This window comes from Entelurus aequoreus, linkage group LG20 (genome assembly GCF_033978785.1).
Source record: "Entelurus aequoreus isolate RoL-2023_Sb linkage group LG20, RoL_Eaeq_v1.1, whole genome shotgun sequence".
NCBI classification, from domain to species: Eukaryota; Metazoa; Chordata; class Actinopteri; order Syngnathiformes; family Syngnathidae; genus Entelurus; species Entelurus aequoreus.
Window position 1 is genome coordinate 3,211,061 of NC_084750.1, and position 22,540 is coordinate 3,233,600.

Below are 22,540 nucleotides of genomic sequence, written 5' to 3' on the forward strand. Positions count from 1 at the left end.
TTAAGTTCCATAAACATGTCTCAATTTAAGTCCCATAAACATGTGTCAATTTAAATCCCATAAACACGTGTCAATGTCAGTCCCATAAACATGTGACAATTTAAGTCCCTTAAACATGTGACAATTTAAGTCCCATAAACATGTGTCATTTTAAGTCCCATAAACATGTGGCAATTTAAGTCCCATAAACACGAGTCAATTTCAGTCCTATAAACATGTGACAATTTAAGTCCCATAAACATGTGTCAATATAAGTACCATAAACATGTGTCAATTTAAGTCCCATAAAAATAAGCCAATTTAAGTCCCACAAACATGTGACAATTTAAGTCCCATAAACATGTGACAATTTAAGTCCCATAAATACATCTCAATTTAAGTCCCATAAACATGTGGCAATTTAAGTCTCATAAACATGTGACAATTTAAGCCCCATAAACATGTGACAATTTAAGTCCCATAAACATGTGTCAATATAAGTACCATAAACATGTGTCAATTTAAGTCCCATAAAAATGAGACAATCTAAGTCCCATAAACATGTGACAATTTATGTCCCATAAACACGTGTCAATGTCAGTCCCATAAACAATGTCTCAATTTAAATCCCATAAACATGTGACAATTTAAGTCCCATAAACATGTCTCAATTTAAGTCCCATAAACATGTCTCAATTTAAATCCCATAAACATGTGGCAATTTAAGTCCCATAAACATGTGACAATTTAAGTCCCATAAACATGTTTCAATTTAAGTCCCATAAACATGTGACAATTTAAGTCCCATAAACATATGCTGCTGTTTGGGTCAGCAACACAAATCTAGGTCCTAATAAAAAAACATCTGTTTGAACGTTTGTTGCCTTAAGTCAGAGGTGTCAAACTCATTTTTATTGAGGGCCACGTAAAGGTTGTGGTGGGCCACATAAATGACTTGGCAGGCCACATGAATGTTGTGGTTTTGGGCCACATAAATGATGCTGTGCCAAATAAATGTCGTGGTGGGCCACATAAATGATGCTGTGGGCCACATAAATGATGTGGTGGGCCACATAAATCTGGTGGTGGGCCACATAAATGATGTTGTGGGCTACATAAATGTTGTGGTGGGCCACATAAATTATGTTGTGGGCCACAAAAATGATGTTGTTGGCCACATAAATGATATGATTATAAATGTTGTGGTGGTGGGCCACATAAATGATGTTGTGGGCTACATAAATGTTGTGGTGGGCCACATAAATTATGTTGTGGGCCACATAAATGATGTTGTTGGCCACATAAATGATATGATTATAAATGTTGTGGTGGTGGGCCACATAAATGATGTTGTGGGCTACATAAATGTTGTGGTGGGCCACATAAATTATGTTGTGGGCCACATAAATGATGTTGTTGGCCACATAAATGATATGATTATAAATGTTGTGGTGGTGGGCCACATAAATTATGTTGTGGACCACATAAATGTTGTGGTGGTGGGCCACATAAATGATGTGGCGGGCCACGTAATATGGCATGGTGGGCCAAATAAATGATGTGATAGGCCATATAAATGTTGTGGTGGGCCATTTAAATGATGTGTTGGGCCACTTAAATGTCATGGTGGGCCACATAAATGTGGTGGGCCACGTAAATGTTGTGGTGGGTCACATAAATGCTGTGGTGAGCCATTTAAATGTCGTGGTGTGCCACATAAATGTTTTGGCGGGCCACATAAATGTTGTGGTGGGCCATTTAAATGTTGTGGTGGGCCACATGAATGTAGTGGTGGGCCATTTAAATGATGTCGTAGGCCACATTAATGTTGTGATGGGCAATATAAATGATGTGTGGGCCACATACCTGTTGTGGCAGACCAATTATGTGGCGGGCCTCAAAAAATGATGTGGCAAGCCACTATTAAAATTATGTGGCGGGAAATATTAGAATTATGTGGCAGGTCACAATAAAATGATGTGGCAAGCCACTATAACATGATGTGGCGGGAAATATTAGAAATATATGGCAGGTCACAATAAAATGATGTGGCAAGCCACTATAAAATGATGTGGCGGGAAATATTAGAAATATGTGGCAGGTCACAATAAAATGATGTGGCAAGCCACTATAAAATGATGTGGCGGGAAATATTAGAATTATGTGGCAGGTCACAATAAAATGATGTGGCAAGCCACTATAAAATGATGTGGAGGGCAACATTAGAATTATGTGGCGGTCCACACTAAAATTATGTGGCGGGCACCATTACAATTATGTGGTGGTCCACACAAAAATTATGTGGTGGACCACCTTAACATTATGGGATGGCCCAAACTAAAATGAAATGGCGGTCCACAATAAAATTATGTGGCAGGCCAACTTAAAATGAAGTGGCAGACCACATCAAATAATGTGACAGACCACGTAAAATGAAGTGGCAGGCAACATTAGAATTATGTGGACTGCCAAATTAAAATGAAGTGGCGGTCGACAATAAAATGATGTGGTGGGCAACATTACAATTATTTGGCGTGCCACTATAAAATGAAATGGCGGTAAAATGATGTGGCGGGCAAAAATGAAATGACGTGGCGGGCACCATTACAAATATGTGGTGTGCCATATTAAATAGAACGTGGTGGTCCACAATTAAATGATGTGGCAGACCAAATAAAATGACGTTATGGGTGACATTGGAATTATATGGCGTGCCTCGTTAAAATGATGTGGCGGTCCACAGCAGAATGACATGGTGGGCCGTAATAAAATGATGTGGGAGGCCAAATTAAAATGATGTGGCTAGCCATGATAAAATGTTGTGGCGGATGATATTAGAATTATTGTAGCGTGCCACATTAAAATTAAGTGGCGGGCCACAATAAATTGATGTGGCAGACCCCATAAAATGACGTGGGGGGCAACATTAAAATTATGTGGCGCGCCACATCAAAATAAAGTGGCAGACTAAATAAAATGATGCGGCGGGTCAGATTGTGCCCCCAGGCCTTGGGTTTGACATTGACTGGCGTTGGCAGCGACACGTATTATTATTATTATTATTGTGTCATTCATGTCTGGTGTGATGATGTCATTGTGACGCGTGCAGGAGAGGACACGTACTGTGCTATGATAGACTCACTCAAGTACCTTATCTTATCTTAACTTATCCTATCTAATCACTTCTTTACAGTCCTTAAGGGACTTAGCATGCAGCCAAATCTTTCAGGGTCATTCCACCAGATGTTTACATCCCCACTAAATACAAATGAGTCAAAGTTAACTGTCAAATATACATTTTTACCACACAAATAGTTTGAAAGTTTCATTAAAATCCACTTAACAACTTTTTTAATTATCCATAGCGGAATGAAAGAAATATTTCAAGTTAAATTAATGAAAAACTTCACGCGCACGCGCACGCACACACACACACACACACACACACACACACACACACACACACACACACACACTACACTCACTCATTCACTCACATTTTATTTATTGACGCTGAAAGATTCACAAATAGAAAAAAAAAAGATTTTCTTTAAAAAAAAAAAAAAAACGATTTGCAAATATTAAAACAATTATTTTAATAAAAAAAAAAAAAAAAAGATTCGCATTGTAAACTCTTTTTCCTGCAGGTAAAAAAACAATGTGCAAGTATAAAGACAATTTTCTTCAATTAAAAAAACGATTCAGAAGTATAAAATCTATTTTTTTCCAATTAAAAAAGGATTCACAAAATACAAAAAAAAATGTTTTTTTTAAATAAAAATGGTCAAGTATAAAAACTATTTTCTTCAATTAAAAAAAACATTTGACATGAATAAAAACATTAAAAAACGGTTTGCAATTAAAAAACAACAATGTTTTTCAATTAAAAAAATGGTTGGTAAATAAAAAACTATTTTCTTTAATCAACTAAATCTGTTCACAAAAAAAAAAAAATCTAAAATTTTGAAAAATGGATTCGCACGCAAAAAACGACAACAATTCTGCAAGTAAAAACAAGTATAAAAACTACTTTTTTCAATTCAAAAAAACAATTCTCAAAGTAAAACAAATGTTTTCCGTAAGTAAAAAAGTGATTAGCAAGAATAAAAACTATTTGCAAATAAAGAAAATATGTAATTTTCTTTAGATAAAACACGAGCTGCAAGTAAAAAAAACATTTTTCTTCAGTTAAAAAATCGATTCACAAGTATAAAAACTATTGTCTCCATTTATTTATGTAAAAGTACATTTATTCATAATCATCGAAACAAATACTTCAATAGTCAATTAAATATTTTATTATTCATGTTATTATTTCATGAATTAAAGATGAATTATTTATTACATGAACGTGTATGTCATGTAATAAATAATCATTATTTGCATATTTAAATAGTAAATGATGAAAAAAGGAATTAAATGGTTAAATAATGAATCAAATCATGAAATAATTAATGAAAAGATGAAATAACCAAATGTACTTTTACAAAAAATACATGAAATATTTAATTCCATTAACTATGAATTAATGACACATTTAAGTCATTATTTTAAGATGTATTTATTTATTTAATCATGTCCCTTTTGAGCCTCCGTATTTTAGTACAATATGTGAATGATTATATTTGGAGATGAAAAAAGACAAAAATATAAATTCATTTTAACAGTTAGTCCCATCAAATGCGTGTAATGACCATTAAAAAAAAGCAAACTACGAGGTGCAACGTCCTTATATGGTCGGCAGGAAGTCTGCATCGATTCGCAAGTGTAAAAACTATTTTAAAAAAAATTTTTTTTAAACGATTCGCAATGTAAATAAATATTTTTTCTGCAGGTAGAAAAACAAATTTGCATGTTTAAAAACTATTTTCTTCAATTAAAAAAAGCAATTTGTAAGTATGATGACGTAAAGACAAAAATATAAATGCATTTTGAGAGTTACCGCCATCAAATGCGTGGAATGACCCTTAAAAAAAGCAAACTATGAGGTGCCACGTCCTTATAAGGTCGACAGGAAGTCTGCACTTTACCAATGGCTGGGCTAACGGCGCTGGCTTAATAAAGTGGCGTTCGTCTCTCAAAAGTCATGATTCCTAAAAAGAGCAACGTCCCTCTACAAGACACGCCAACATGTGATGGAGGTTGGAGGACAGCGGGGAGGAGGGGGGGGGGGGGGCGGGGACATGAGGGACAATAAATCATCTCAAGTCTCCATCGCAAAACAAATCAATACTCAATCAATACCGGTATTGATTGTTGTGTCGCAATTTTCTCTTCTCAATCAGAACCAAAGTAAAAGGTGCCGTCCTCGTGGATGCCAGGAAGACTACGTGGCCTTCTGGGTGTGCGGGTGTGTGTGTGTGTGTGTGTGTGGCAGACAACAAACACTAGTTTAATACACACTGTGTGAGGCGCACACATGCGTATTAAAAGTGACGAGTACGAGTCAAAGCAGCAGATCATGAAAAAGACACATGATGAACATGACAACCCTTCTGGAACTTACCACCGTATTTCACACTCTGCAGGGTGCCGCTCTTTGTTTCACCCGTGTGTGTGTGTATGTGTGTGTGTGAGTGAGTAAGAGTGTATGTATGTGTGTGTGTGTGTGTGTGTGTGTGTGTGTGAATTCTACTTCAAACTAAGTGAGCAGAAAAGCAAGAGAGGTGACGAAAAGTCTTGCATCCATTTCTTACCTCCACCTAAAAGAAGGTCACGTGACCGACGCACGCACACAACCACACAAAGAAGACGACAACAAAACACAACGACGACAGAACAACAACAACAACAACAACAACACGTGTGCACGTCAATCAATTGTTGCTCAAGGGAAGGATTGGGTCAGATACGGAGATTTCCCATGATTCCCTTTTTTTGGTCTGTAGGTGGGAGGAGTGGGGTGATGGGAATGTGTGTGTGTGTGTGTGTGTGTGTGTGTGTGTGTGTGTACTTATGAAGTTGTTGAGACCCTCATCGGTTAACAAAATCAGTGTGGGGACCGACATTGTTGTTTGTCCTTACCATGTGACATAGACAAGAATGTGTGTAAGTGTATCTTCATGACGTGGGACCAGCATCGGTTAGCAAAGTCAGTGTGGGGGCCGACACTTTTGTGGCTCTTGTGTCCTGACCATGTGACATAGACAAGAATGTGTGTGTGTGTGTGTGTACGTGTCATTATGGCGTTGTTGGGACCAGCATCGGTTAGCAAAGTCAGTGTGGGGGCCGACACTTTTGTGGCTCTTGTGTCCTGACCATGTGACATAGACAAGAATGTGTGTGTGTGTGTGTGTGTGTGTGTGTGTGTGTACGTGTCATTATGACGTTGTTGGGACCAGCATCGGTTAGCAAAGTCAGTGTGGGGGCCGACACTTTTGTGGCTCTTGTGTCCTGACCATGTGACATAGACAAGAATGTGTGTGTGTGTGTGTGTGTCATTATGACGTTGTTGGGACCAGCATCGGTTAGCAAAGTCAGTGTGGGGGCCGACACTTTTGTGGCTCTTGTGTCCTGACCATGTGACATAGACAAGAATGTGTGTGTGTGTGTGTGTGTGTGTGTGTGTACGTGTCATTATGACGTTGTTGGGACCAGCATCGGTTAGCAAAGTCAGTGTGGGGGCCGACACTTTTGTGGCTCTTGTGTCCTGACCATGTGACATAGACAAGAATGTGTGTGTGTGTGTGTGTGTATGTGTCATTATGACATTGTTGGGACCAGCATCGGTTAGCAAAGTCAGTGTGGGGGCCGACACTTTTGTGGCTCTTGTGTCCTGACCATGTGACATAGACAAGAATGTGTGTGTGTGTGTGTGTGTGTGTGTGTGTGTATGTGTCATTACGATGTTGTTGGGACCAGCATCGGTTAGCAAAGTCAGTGTGGGGGCCGACACTTTTGTGGCTCTTGTGTCCTGACCATGTGACATAGACAAGAATGTGTGTGTGTGTGTGTGTGTATATGTGTCATTATGACGTTGTTGGGACCAGCATCGGTTATCAAAGTCAGTGTGGGGGCCGACACTTTTGTGGCTCTTGTGTCCTGACCATGTGACATAGACAAGAATGTGTGTGTCTCTGTGTATACGTGTCATTATGACGTTGTTGGGACCAGCATCGGTTAGCAAAGTCAGTGTGGGGGCCGACACTTTTGTGGCTCTTGTGTCCTGACCATGTGACATAGACAAGAATGTGTGTGTGTATGTGTCATTATGACGTTGTTGGGACCAGCATCGGTTAGCAAAGTCAGTGTGGGGGCCGACACTTTTGTGGCTCTTGTGTCCTGACCATGTGACATAGACAAGAATGTGTGTGTGTATGTGTCATTATGACGTTGTTGGGACCAGCATCGGTTAGCAAAGTCAGTGTGGGGGCCGACACTTTTGTGGCTCTTGTGTCCTGACCATGTGACATAGACAAGAATGTGTGTGTGTGTGTGTGTGTATATGTGTCATTATGACGTTGTTGGGACCAGCATCGGTTATCAAAGTCAGTGTGGGGGCCGACACTTTTGTGGCTCTTGTGTCCTGACCATGTGACATAGACAAGAATGTGTGTGTGTGTGTGTGTGTATGTGTCATTATGACGTTGTTGGGACCAGCATCGGTTAGCAAAGTCAGTGTGGGGGCCGACACTTTTGTGGCTCTTGTGTCCTGACCATGTGACATAGACAAGAATGTGTGTGTGTGTGTGTGTGTGTGTGTGTGTGTGTGTGTGTGTGTGTGTGTGTGTGTGTGTGTGTGTATACGTGTCATTATGACATTGTTGGGACCAGCATCGGTTAGCAAAGTCAGTGTGGGGGCCGACACTTTTGTGGCTCTTGTGTCCTGACCATGTGACATAGACAAGAATGTGTGTGTGTGTGTGTGTGTGTGTGTGTGTGTGTGTGTGTGTGTGTGTGTGTGTGTGTGTGTATACGTGTCATTATGACGTTGTTGGGACCAGCATCGGTTAGCAAAGTCAGTGTGGGGGCCGACACTTTTGTGGCTCTTGTGTCCTGACCATGTGACATAGACAAGAATGTGTGTGTGTGTGTGTGTGTGTGTGTGTATATGTGTCATTATGACGTTGTTGGGACCAGCATCGGTTAGCAAAGTCAGTGTGGGGTCCGACATTGTCGTGTGTCCTTACCAGAGGTGGGTAGAGTAGCCAGAAATTGTACTCAAGTAAGAGTACTGTTACTTTAGAGATTTATTACTCAAGTAATACTTGAGTAAAAGTAAAAAGTAGGTTGTGGAAAAAACTACTCAAGTACTGAGTAACTGATGAGTAACCTGTTTGTTTAATGATGACGGCAACAAATAATGCACAAAAATAGCAATGAGCAAATTCAGAGCCAGGGATGTATCTCTTAAGCAACTAAAACAATAATATATATTAAATAATAATACATTAACATAAAAAAATTAAGGCAAATTGAGCCACAAGAACTTAACAGCACCATAGGCTCAGTAGGCAGAGATTACAAAGGAAAATAACAAGTTAGCCTTTACGCAAACCATAAACTGATAGGTGTGGGCTGCACCTGGGAACACACTTCTGATTGGTGTGTCTATGCATATGAGGCTGCAGTGCGTTAATAAATGTCCCCACACGATGTACATTTGACAGTGAATCACAGCAGGGAAGCTAACATCAGCCTACGGCGACAGCCAAAATATCTACTAACGTTACTTACCGCCATGTGCTTCCTCAAATTTGACGTTGAGTTCATGTAAGCTTAAAGGCCTACTGAAATGATTTTTTTTGTATTCAAACGGGGATAGCAGATCCATTCTATGTGTCATAATTGATCATTTCGCGATATTGCCATATTTTTGCTGAAAGGATTTAGTATAGAACAACGACGATAAAGTTCTCAACTTTTGGTCGCTGATAAAAAAAAAAGCCTTGCCTATACCGGAAGTAGCGTGACGTCACAGGAGGTAGGATTCCTCACAATTCCCCGTTGTTTACAATGGAGCGAGAGAGATTCGGACCGAGAAAGCGACGATTACCCCATTAATTTGAGCGAGGATGAAAGATTCGTGGATGAGGAACGTTAGAGTGGAGAACTAGAGAGGCAGTGCAGGGTGTATCTTTTTTCGCTCTGACCGTAACTTAGGTACAAGGTCTCATTGGATTCCACACACTCTCCTTTTTCTATTGTGGATCCCGGATTTGTATTTTAAACCACCTCGGATACTATATCCTCTTGAAAATGAGAGTCGAGCACGCGAAATGGACATTCACAGTGACTTTTATCTCCACGACAATACATCGGCGAAGCTCTTTAGCTACTGAGCTAACGTGATAGCATCTGGCTCAAATGCAGATAGAAACAAAATAAATAAATCCCTGACTGGAAGGATAGACAGAAGATCAACAATACTATTAAACCATGGACATGTAACTACGCGGTTAATAATTCTCAGCCTGGCAAAGCTTAACAATGCTGTTGCTAACGACGCTGAAGCTAACTTAGCAACCGGACCTCACAGAGCTATGATAAAAACATTAGCGCTCCACCTACGCCAGCCAGCCCTCATCTGCTCATCAACACCCGTGCTCACCTGCGTTCCAGCGATCGACGGCGCGACGGAGGACTTCACCCGATCACAAATGCGGTAGCGAGTAGCGAGCTGAATGTAGATAAATGGAGCGGAGTAAAAGTAGCGTTTCTTCTCTGTAAATTTACTCAAGTAAAAGTAAAAGTATGTTGCATTAAAACTACTCTTAGAAGTACAATTTATCCCAAAAGTTACTCAAGTAGATGTAACGGAGTAAAGGTAGCACGTTACTACCCACCTCTGGCCCTTACCATGTGACATAGACAAGAATGTATGTGTGTCATTATGACGTTGTTGGGACCAACATCGGTTAGCAAAGTCAGTGTGGGGACCGACACTTTTGTGGCTCTTGTGTCCTTAGTCTGTGAGTTAGACAAGTATGTGTGTGTGTGTGTGTACTTATTAAGTTGTTGAGACCCGGTCGGTTAGCAAAAGCAGGGTGGGGACCGACACTTGTGAGGTAGACAAGTATGTGTGTGTGTGTGTGTGTACTTAAGTTGTTGTGTCCTTACCATGGGACATAGACAAGAATGTGTGTGTGTGTGTGTATGTGTGTCATTATGACATTGTTGGGACCAGCATCGGTTAGCAAAGTCAGTGTGGGGGGCGACACTTTAGTGGGACTTGTGTCCTTAGCATGTGAGGTAGACAAGTATGTGTGTGTGTGTGTGTGTGTGTGTGTGTGTGTGTGTGTGTGTGGGTGTGTGTGTGTGTGTGTGCGTGCGTGCGTGTACTTATTAAGTTGTTGAGACCCGGTCGGTTAGCAAAAGCAGGGTGGGGACCGACACTTGTGAGGTAGACAAGTATGTGTGTGTGTGTGAGTACTTAAGTTGTTGTGCCCTTACCATGTGACATAGACAAGAATGTGTGTGTGTGTGTAGGTGTGTCATTATGACATTGTTGGGACCAGCATCGGTTAGCAAAGTCAGTGTGGGGGCCGACACTTTAGTGGGACTTGTGTCCTTAGCATGTGAGGTAGACAAGTATTTGTGTGTGTGTGTGTGTGTGTGTGTGTGTGTGTGTGTGTGTGTGTGTGTGTGTGTGTGTGTGTGTGTGTGTGTGTGTGTGTGTGTGTGTGTGTATGTATCTTTATGACATTGTTGGGACCAGCATCGGTTAGCAAAGTCAGTGTGGGGGGCGACACTTTAGTGGGACTTGTGTCCTTAGCATGTGAGGTAGACAAGTATGTGTGTGTGTGTGTGTGTGGGTGTGTGTGTGCACTTGTCTCACCATCCTTGTGTGGACATACACTTGATAAACCACCCTTTCTGTGAGGATCTTTTAACTTGTGAGGACATTTGCCTGGTCCTCACAACTACAAAAGTAAAATATTTTTTTTACTTTGTGTGTTTTGCATTCTGAAGTGAGGTTGCAACTAGGGATGTCCGATAAATGCTTTAAAATGTAATATCGGAAATTATCGGTATCGTTTTTTAAATTATCGGTATCGTTTTTTGTTGTTGTTTTGTTTTTTTTGGTTTTTATTAAATCAACATAAAAACACAAGATACACTTACAATTATTGCACCAACCCAAAAAACCTCCCTCCCCCATTTACACTCATTCACACAAAAGGGTTGTATCTTTTTTGTTATTAATATTCTGGTTCCTACATTATATATCAATATATATCAATAAAGTCTGCAAGGGATACAGTCCGTAAGCACACATGATTGTGCGTGCTGCTGCTCCACTAATAGTACTAACCTTTAACAGTTAATTTTACTCATTTTCATTAATTACTAGTTTCTATGTAACTGTTTTTATATTGTTTTACTTTCTTTTTTATTCAAGAAAATGTTTTTAATTTATTTATCTTATTTTATTAATTTTTTTAAAAAGTACCTTATCTTCACCATACCTGGTTGTCCAAATTAGGCATAATAATGTGTTAATTCCACGACTGCATATATCGGTTGATATCGGTATCGGTTGATATCGGTATCGGTAATTAAAGAGTTGGACAATATCGGAATATTGGATATCGGCAAAAAGCCATTATCGGACATCCCTAGTTGCAACTCTCTACTCCCATCTAGGGCTAGATGTATATTTTTTCATCATTCTAGCTATAGTGGAAAGGGGGGCCCTCACAACCCACTAACCAAACGTGGGTCCACACAAAGTAGGCAAGACATGTATGTGTGTGTGTGTGTGTGTGTGTGTGTGTGTGTGTGTATCTTTATGACATTGTTGGGACCAGCATCGGTTAGCAAAGTCAGTGTGGGGGCCGACATTTTTTCTAGGGATCAAAAACCAAGTCCCCACTTTTTCTTCTCGAGTGTCCTTGCAATGCGAAATAGACAAGTTTGTGTGTGTGTGTGTGTGTGTGTGTGTGTGTGTGTGTGTGTGTGTGTGTGTGTGTGTGTGTGTGTGTGTGTGTGTGTGTGTGTGTGTGTGTGTGAAAGCAATGTGGTTAGAATATGGAGTTAAACAATTACAGTGGCGACAAATATCTTTCATTTTTGCCATTTTTATTGTCCTCAAATGTATTAGTTCACTTGTCCTATTTTAAATTGATTTTATTTTGTTGTTGTTTTTTGGGGGCATGGGAGTGGGGTGGAAAAAGGGAATCAACCTTCTTTTCTGTATTTTTTCACAATGAATTATACACTCAACAATAACAAATGATGTGTATTCTACATTTTTACATACAGTAACATGGACTATTACCTTTATGTCATTTCTTAGTATGCTCATTAACAATTTTATTATTGCTTTCATGATTTGAATATTTTTCTTCTAGTCAGACAATATTTTCGGTACAATGGATGACATTTTAACCAGAAAAATTGGTACAATTGATGGAATTTTCACCCCAAAAAATCGGTACATGAGATTACATTTTTACTGGTAAAGATTGGTACATTGGATGCCATTTTTACCAGTAAAAATTGGTACAACAGATGACATTTTTACTAGTAAAAATGGTTACAACCGATGACAGTTTTACCACTTAAAAAGTCGTACAATGGATGTCATTTTTACCAGTAAAATTGGTACAATGGATGACATTTTTACTGGTAAAAATCGGTACAACAGATTAAATTTTTACCGGTAAAAACCAGTAAAACAGATGCCATTTTCACTAGTAAATATTGGTACAATGAATGGAATAGTTAACAGTAAAAATTGGTACAATGGACGGAATATTTACCAGTAAATATTGGTACAACGGAGGACATTTTTACCAGTAAAAATTGGTACAATAGAATGTATTTTTAACGGTAAAAATTGGTACAATCTATGGAATATTAACCAGTAAAATTGGTACAATGGATCACATTTTTACCAGTAAAAATTGGTAGAATCTGTAGAATGTTTACCAGAAAAATTGGTCAAATGGATGACATTTTTACCTGTAAAAATGGTACAATAGGGGACAGTTTTACCGGTAAAAATTAGTACAATGGATGTAATTTTTACCAGTAGAATTGGTACAAAAGATGGTATTTTTACTGGTAAAAATCGGAACAACAGATGGAATTTTTACCGGTAAAAACCAGTACAACAAGATTTTCACTAGTAAATATTGGTACAATGGATGGAATATTTACCAGTTAAAATTGGTACAATAGAAGGTATTTTTAATGGTATAAATTGGTACAATCTATGGAATATTAACCAGTAAAATTGGTAAAATGGATGACATTTTTACCTGTAAAAATAGTACAATAGGTGACATTTTTACCTGTAAAAATTGGTACAATGGATGATAATTTACCAGTAAAAATTGGAACAAAAGATGGTATTTTTTACCAATAAAAATTGGTACAATGGATGATAATTTACCAGTAAAAATTGGTAAAAAAGATGGTATTTCTACCGGTAATAATGGGTACAATGGATATTTTTGGTACATCCATTGTACCAGAAATATTGTCTGACAGGAATACAATTTTAAAGTATACAAACAAGAAGACATAATTAACCTTTTTGAGATAGGTATTTAATTTGTTTTTAATTTTCTTTCTTTTCATTGAGTATTTTATGCATCAATAATTGTTTTTTTTAAATGTCAATTTTTTCATAAATTCTTTTTTTTTAATTTTCTAAAACTTTTTTTTATTATTGAGTTATTCCTTTAAATAACAACAACTATTTCATAATATAACACAATCATACTAAAAGGCTGTAGTATGCATGCCAGGCCAGTAGTTGGCAATGTCACTAAAATGCAAGCAAATTCATCCAAATTGCTTTTCACTTTCAATGCGATACCAAAATTGGAGCCTTGGGTATTGCCCGATACTGATATTGATGCAATACGATATCAGCAGGAATAATACATACTTCTAATATTGTGTAGTGTGGAATGTTAGAAAAGGTTTCAATCAAGTGAATGATGCGGACACTTTTGTTACTGGATTGTATGTGTAAGTAATATGCCAGTACAATTATTTTATACTTGTTTTACATTGACAAATGTGCCGTTTTACACTGCAATGTTGTTCAATGATTATTACGTATGTCGATCTTGTGGGCTATTGTGTGCTTAGCCGTTGTGTAGCTGCCAGTAGCCTATAGCCCAGCATGTTTACCTTTTGTAAATGACTTGAATAAAATCGAATAAATTGTGTGCTTATTGGAGGACATTTAGATGTTAACTGGCTGTCCAGCTATGTACAAGTAAACACTCTGCAGGACTGCTTGTATCGCACATGATATCACTCTGCAGGACTGCCTGTATCGCACATGATATCACACATTTTACATGCCAGCTCAAACTTGTTTTTGGGCTAATATCAGACCGATATTAATATTGAATTGGTATGTGAAGTTTGTATTGTCAAAAGTTTGTCGTGATGAAAATTAAACTTATTTTTGTGGAAGTGTATAGTAGGCATGGCCGTATGAGAGTGTGTGTGTGTGTAGGTGTGTGTGTGTGAGAGAGAGAGAGAGAGAGACAGGTACGCACATCTAGAGAGACAGGGTAAAGTCTGGCGGCTCGGGTTATTACCTGGGTACTCGGGGTGGGACGGGTGCGAGACGAGGCTGCACTAGGATGGACTGACGCCTCCCCTAAGAGAAATCACCGTATCGCATCAACAATAGGAGGGCGGGAGGAAGGGAGGGAAGGGGGCCAACACAAACAACAACAACAACAACACAAACAACAACACAACGACGGATTTAAAATGGCCCTCATAAAAGCGTTCAGAGCAACATGCCATGCAGCCAACATGCAGGATGACAATAAATTGGTAACTTTCACTTTTAACAACAAAATAAAGGACAAGGAGAAAGAAGAGCTCACAAAAAAAAAACAACAACCTGGAAATGTAATCAGAAGAAAGTACTCACTGGCTACTACTACTACTAAAACCACTACTATAGTCTTCCCCCACCCCAATATTTAGATACAACATTTGAAATATTCTTAGATTTTTTTAACTGACCTTCTTTGTTTCATTATTATTATTTTTTATGTTGCTTTGTTATTAAAGTAATTAAAAAATATATATACTCTACTGCTGTGGTTCCTAAGCATTGTTGGGCCGCCATATAATAAGTGCTTCTCAGCTGTGGTCCGGTAATCAGTTGTAGTACACTTTTCCACCACTTGTGGCAGTAACGACAATATCAAACAAACGGAAGAAGTCATAGAGAAGTTTCTGAAGGGCAAAAAATATGACTAAAGTGGTGAAGCTGAATCGTTATTTGCAGTTTATTTTATTGACAGTTTATTTAAGACAAAATATATATTATTTATTATTAATTTAGTTAGGATTTATTAATTTTAGCACTGCATAATTGTATACAAAAGTACTTTTCATCATTTTTATAAGTGCCTTCTTTTGCAGAATATTTATGGTATTTATTTTTGTAATCAGCCTAGATAATAATCTTTTTGATTAACACATGCTTTCGTATAATTCGATAAAGTATCCTGAGGTTACTAATAGTTATTAAATATGATTAAAATCAAGAATAAGATTACAAATTCAGTGTTAGTATTTGAGTGGGCCCCGGGCCCTTTCTGTAGTGGACAAGTTGGGCCCCAAAGTTAACAAACGCTGTTCTACTTTTTTGTTTTTGGGGATTTTCTAAATTTTTCCATTAAAAAAAAAAAAAATATATATATATATATATATATATATATATATATATATATATATATATATATATATATATATATATATATATATATATATATACTTGTTATAATTTATTTCCCTGTTCATTTCTTTATTATTGATTAACTTATTTTAACTACTTTTTAGAAGTACTTTATGTGTGCATGTTTTATGTTTTTATGAATTTCCTCTTTTCTAGAGGATTATTAAAGTCGATCTATTTAACTTAACATGCAAATACAGAGCCGCCCCTCCTCTAAAACAGATCAAGTGCTGTGCGTAGGGTCCCCGTGACCTTTGGGGGCCCCGTTTTGCACAATTCATGTCAATGAATAAATGACAGGGCGATTCATACGCAACACAAACATATTCCTAGCCCCTTCCTGCTCTGCCACTGATAAGAATATGTAAAACCCCTCCTTTATCACTGTTAATTGGTTCCAGGTTTTTAATAAACATGGAACAACACCCACATATTCACCGTCCAAGATTGTAAGAACCTTTGCGATCTGATTTATTTATTATTTGTTATTTTGCACTGAATAATTCATCATTGAACACAGTCTTTTTCATGAATTTGTTCCAGCACACACGTGTCAAATACATTTCAGTTTGATTTAAAAAATATATATAAAATGTTCACAATTTAGATTAAAGGAAAACAGAAGTTATTTTAGGATTTTTCCCATCATTTCCAATTCCTGACATAAGACAAAAAAACACAATTTAATTTTTCTGTGCGTTCTGAATCGTCACAAGTTTGTTGCGCTTATAAAATGTTTGATACACACGATGCAAGTACGTATTTTATGTAACAGGAACATTCATAACAACATGGAATAATCGCAGTATTTTGCTCATTTGAAGCATTACGGGGACTTCTTTCCTTGGCGCCAACAACAACAACAACAACCAATTTCGCTAGAAATGCGTGTGAATGTGAATTTTCTGGAAATTTGGTAATTTCGTGAAAACCGGGATTTTTTGAAAATGTCGATGGAACCCATTCATACTCGATGATATGAATGGGTTGGTGTTGGAATTTTTGGAATCGGTGGAAAAATGTTGACGTAGTAACAGTTTGAATTGATAATGGGTATTTCGGAATTCATTGAATTTCGGGAATAACGGTAATTTGTACGGAAAAAAAAAGGACCATTTGTTGTCCCAACTAAGAGGAATATTTTGATGGTGGAATGGTTGGAATTTGTTGAAAAATGTGGACTGTGAAAACTTTCCAGGAAGAGGTGAAAAAAAAAACGGGAATTCCTGGAAATTTTTTGAACTACGAAAATGGTAGTTTTTTTCTCCTAAGTGAGTGTAATGTGTGGATGTTGGGAAAGTTCAAATCGGATGAGACATGTGGGATATGGAGAGGTTTGTATATTGGCCATTCATTGTCAAGGGGGAAATAATTCCTGGAAATTCCGTGAAAACCGGGAATTGCGGGAAAGTGAAAACATGTTTTAGGTCCAATATATCGGAAGAGTAGAGTGTCTGCATGGTTGAAAGGTCGGAATTTGGCTTAAAAATGGCGCAATATTTTGAGAATTTTGGGCATTGTAGGTTCATTCATTTGAATATGAATTTCCTGGAAATTTGGTAATTTCAGGAAAACCGGTATTTTTTAAAAATGTTGATAGAACTCATTCATACTCGATGACATGAATGTGTTGGTGTTGGAATTTTTGGAATCGGTTGAAAAATGTTGACGTAGTAACAGTTTGAATTGACAATGGGTATTTCGGAATTCATTGAATTTCGGGAAAACCGGAAATTTGTACGAAAAAAAGCAACATTCGTTGTCCCAACTAAGAGGAATATTTTGATGGTGGAATGGTTGGAATTTGTTGAAAAATCTGGACTGAGAAAACTTTCCAGGAAGAGGTGAAAAAAAAAAAGTGAATTCCTGGAATTTTTTTTAACTTGGAAAATTTTAGTTTTATTGTCCAAATTGAGTGGAATGTGTGGATGTTGGAAAAGTTCAAATCGGATGAGACGTGGGATATGGAGAGGTTTGTATATTGGCCATTCATTGTCAAGGGGGGAAAAAATCCTGGAAATTCCAGGAAAACCGGGAATTTCGGGTAAGTGAAAACATGTTTTAGGTTCGATATATCGGAAGAGTAGAGTGTGTGCATGGTTGAAAGGTCGGCATTTGGCTTAAAAATGGCGCAATATTTTGAGAATTTGGCGTATTGTAGGTCCATTCATTTGAATGTCAATTTCCTGGAAATTTGGTAATTTTGGGAGAACTGGGATTTTTTGAAAATGTTGATAGAACCCATTCATACTCGATGATATGAATGAGTTGGTGCTGGAATTTTCGGAATCGGTTGGAAAATTCTGACGTAGTAACAGTTTGAATTGAGAATGGGTATTTCGGAATTCATTGAATTTCGGGGAAAACCAGAAATTTGTACGAAAAAAAGGAACGATTGCTGTCCCAACTAAGAGAAATGTTTTGATGGTGGAATGGTTGGAATTTGTTGAAACATTTGGAGTGTGAAAACTTTCCAGGAAGAGCTGAAAAAAAAAGGGAATTCCTGGAATTTCTTTGAACTTGGAAAATGTTAGTTTGATTTTTCAAATTGAGTGGAATTCCCGGGAATTTCGGGAAAGTGAAAACATGTTTTAGGTCTGATTTATCGGAAGAGTAGAGTGTGTGCATGGTTGAAAGGTCGGTATTTGGCTTAAAAATGGCGCAATATTTTGAGAATTTTGGGCATTGTAGGTCCATTCATTTGAATGTGAATTTCCTGGAAATTTGGTAATTTCAGGAAAACCGGGATCTTTTGAAAATGTTGACATAACCCATTCATACTCGATGATATGAATGTGTTGGTGTTGGAATTTTTGGAATCGGTTGAAAAATGTTGACGTAGTAACAGTTTGAATTGACAATGGGTATTTCGGAATTCATTGAATTTCAGGAAAACTGGAAATTTGTACGAAAAATAGCAACATTCGTTGTCCCAACTAAGAGGAATATTTTGATGGTGGAATGGTTGGAATTTGTTGAAAAATCTCGACTGAGAAAACTTTCCAGGAAGAGGTGAAAAAAAAAAGTGAATTCCTGGAATTTTTTTTAACTTGGAAAATTTTAGTTTTATTGTCCAAATTGAGTGGAATGTGTGGATGTTGGAAAAGTTCAAATCGGATGAGACATGTGGGATATGGAGAGGTTTGTATATTGGCCATTCATTGTCAAGGGGGAAAAAAATCCTGGAAATTCCAGGAAAACCGGGAATTTCGGGTAAGTGAAAACATGTTTTAGGTTCGATATATCGGAAGAGTAGAGTGTGTGCATGGTTGAAAGGTCGGAATTTGGCTTAAAAATGGCGGAATATTTTGAGAATTTTGGGCATTGTAGGTTCATTCATTTGAATATGAATTTCCTGGAAATTTGGTAATTTCAGGAAAACCGGTATTTTTTTAAAATGTTGATAGAACCCATTCATACTCGATGACATGAATGTGTTGGTGTTGGAATTTTTGGAATCGGTTGAAAAATGTTGACGTAGTAACAGTTTGAATTGACAATGGGTATTTCAGAATTCATTGAATTTCAGGAAAACTGGAAATTTGTACGAAAAAAAGCAACATTCGTTGTCCCAACTAAGAGGAATATTTTGATGGTGGAATGGTTGGAATTTGTTGAAAAATCTGGACTGAGAAAACTTTCCAGGAAGAGGTGAAAAAAAAAAAAAGTGAATTCCTGGAATTTTTTTTAACTTGGAAAATGTTAGTTTTATTGTCCAAATTGAGTGGAATGTGTGGATGTTGGAAAAGTTCAAATCGGATGAGACATGTGGGATATGGAGAGGTTTGTATATTGGCCATTCATTGTCAAGGGGGAAAAAAATCCTGGAAATTCCAGGAAAACCGGGAATTTCGGGTAAGTGAAAACATGTTTTAGGTTCGATATATCGGAAGAGTAGAGTGTGTGCATGGTTGAAAGGTCGGAATTTGGCTTAAAAATGGCGGAATATTTTGAGAATTTTGGGCATTGTAGGTTCATTCATTTGAATATGAATTTCCTGGAAATTTGGTAATTTCAGGAAAACCGGGATCTTTTGAAAATGTTGATGTAACCCATTCATACTCGATGATATGAATGTGTTGGTGTTGGAATTTTTGGAATCGGTTGAAAAATGTTGACGTAGTAACAGTTTGAATTGAGAATGGGTATTTCAGAATTCATTGAATTTCGGGAAAACTGGAAATTTGTATGAAAGAAAAGTGGAGTGTGTGGATGTTGGAACAGTTCAAATCGGATGAGATGTGGGATATAGAGGTTGGTATATTGGCCTTTCATTGTCAAGGGGGAAAGAATTCCTGGAAATTCCGGGAAAACTGGGAATTTCAGGAAAGTTATAACATTCACGTTCGATATATCGGAAGAGTAGTGTGGGTGGATGGTCGAAAGGTCGGAATCGGGTTTATAAATGGTGCAAAATAAAAATAAAATACAATTTCCCCTTTAAGTCACATTTTAGTTTGAGATGTGACCGAAACCTGTCATTTCCCAGTGCCCCTGAATGCATCCCTATCCGTGTACAATACCACTATTGTTTACCCAAACTTCCTTTTCGTCCTCGAGTTGACCCAGTCAGCATTTTAACGCCAGTTGGAGTCACATCGTCGGATGTGATTAGACGCTCAAAAGCGGGTGACGTAACATAAAGATGGCCGCCATAGAGAACCACCACCAACGCCAGTACCACCAACCATGTGTGTGTGTGTGTCAGCTTGCACGAGTGTGTGACGTGCGAAGGACAACATGCTCGGCGGCAACAAGACCTTACAAGTCTCTCTCACACACTCACACACACACACACACACACACACACACACACACACACACACACACACACACACACACACACACACACACACACACACACACACACACACACACACACACACACACACACACACACACACACACACACACACACACACACACACACACACACACACTTTCTTGTGTTTGTTGCCTTCTTGAAACCTCTGAAAAATGCCTACCTCTTTAGGACCAGCCTTTCTAGATATATAAATATGTGTATTTACAACATTAATAATATATACATACTATGCAAATATAAAAAAGCTTGTTGTGAAAAATGAGTTGGAATTTCATAAGAAAAACTTAGAATTTTGGCAGTATTATAATAAAAGTTGTAATTTTACCCAACGCGAGTCCAAATTTTACAAGAAAAACTGAACATTTGTGCAATATTATGATAAAAGTTGGAATTTTACTCAATAACAGTCGCTATTTTATAAGAAAACTTAAAAATGTTGGCACTATTATAATAATAATCTGAATTTTACTAGGTAAAATTATGACAAAAGTCAGAATTTTACTCAAAAAAATGTCACTGTTTTACAAGAACAACAAAAAAATGGGCAATATTGTAATAAAAGTCAGAATTTTATATGAAAAATTTCACGATTTTACGGAGCCCCTAAAGGGACATGGGGAATTAAATTTTTTTTTTTTTTTACATTTTTTATTTATTTTTTTAGATATGTATCTCGTGCGCACGAGAAATTTTTGCGCGCGCACGAGATACATATCTAAAAAAAATAAAATAAAAAAAATCCCCATGTCCCTTTAGGGGCTCCGTACCATTTTGCATTAAAAAGTAACAATTTTACATAAAAAAGTAATTATTTTACATTAAAAAAGTAATAATTTTACGCGAAAATATTGCAATATTTCAGAAACAGAAAAAATATGAAAAAGTGTTCCCAATTTTATAAGAAAGAAGTCGACACATTGTGAGGAAAAAAAAAAGGTTTTATTCAATTTATTTTTTGGGGAATTTTTTGTTTATAATTGGTTTTTAATCTTCATTATTTACTTCAAGTTATTACAGTATGTCTCTATATACATATTTATTTTATTTTTCACAATATTTTTGGCCAAAGGGAGCGCATTTCAATTTCTTACACACACTTGTTATTACATATGTTGGCTAGAGGGGGAGCACTTCACATTTTTACACAAACTTGTTATTTCATATGTTGACCAGAGGGGGAGCACTTTTAAAACCGACAAACGGTCAATTTGAAAAATCCCTTCTTTTTGGGAACTAACCTTATTTTGATATATTTCACCACCAGGGGTGCTAAATAGAGATGTCCTATAATATCGGACTGCCGATATTATCGGTCGATAAATGCTTTAAAATGTAATATCGGAAATTATCGGTATCGGTTTCAAAAAGTAAAATTTATGACTTTTTAAAACGCTGCTGTACGGAGTGGTACACGGACGTAGGGAGAAGTGCAGAGCAGTTGCGTCTCCCAGTCATACTTGCCAACGAACACGATTTTCCCGGGAGACTCCCGAATTTCAGTGCCCCTCCCAAAAATCTCCCGGGGCAACCATTCTCACAAATTTCTCCCGATTTCCACCCACACAACAATATTGGGGGCGTGCCTTAAGGGCACTGCATTTGCATGCCGGCCCAATCACATAATATCTACGGCTTTTCACACACACAAGTGACTGCAAGGCATACTTGTTCAACAGCCATACAGGTCACACTGAGGGTGTCGGTATAAACAACTTTAACACTGTTACAAATATGTGCCACACTGTGAACACACACCAAACAAGAATGACAAACACATTTCGGGAGAACATCCGCACCGTAACACAACATAAACACAACAGAACAAATACCCAGAACCCCTTGCAGCACTAACTCTTCCGGGACGCTACAATATACACCCCCCGCTAACCCCCCCCACCTCAACCTCCTCATGCTCTCTCAGGGAGAGCATGTCCCAAATTCCAAGCTGCTGTTTTGAGGCATGTTAAAAAAAATAAGGCACTTTGTGACTTCAATAATAAATATGGCAGTGCCATGTTGGCATTTTTTTCCATAACTTGAGTTGATTTATTTTGGAAAACCTTGTTACA

The 22,540-nt window shown here is 37.6% G+C and overlaps 1 protein-coding gene across 14 annotated transcripts in view; it reads right to left on the reverse strand.

The window, feature by feature from the left end:
- Window positions 1-22,540, reverse strand: part of syngap1b (synaptic Ras GTPase activating protein 1b) — a 351,951-nt gene that overhangs the window by 9,651 nt on the left and 319,760 nt on the right. For 8 of the 14 annotated variants that reach the window (XM_062029197.1, XM_062029200.1, XM_062029204.1 and 5 more), the window contains one exon: window positions 14,486-14,548. The exons of 3 other annotated variants lie outside the window; for them this stretch is intronic. In XM_062029197.1, the coding sequence (XP_061885181.1) occupies window positions 14,486-14,548 (63 nt within the window). The remainder of the gene's footprint in view (window positions 1-14,485; window positions 14,549-22,540) is intronic. 3 more of the 14 variants (XM_062029203.1, XM_062029205.1, XM_062029206.1) reach the window with 1 other exon arrangement.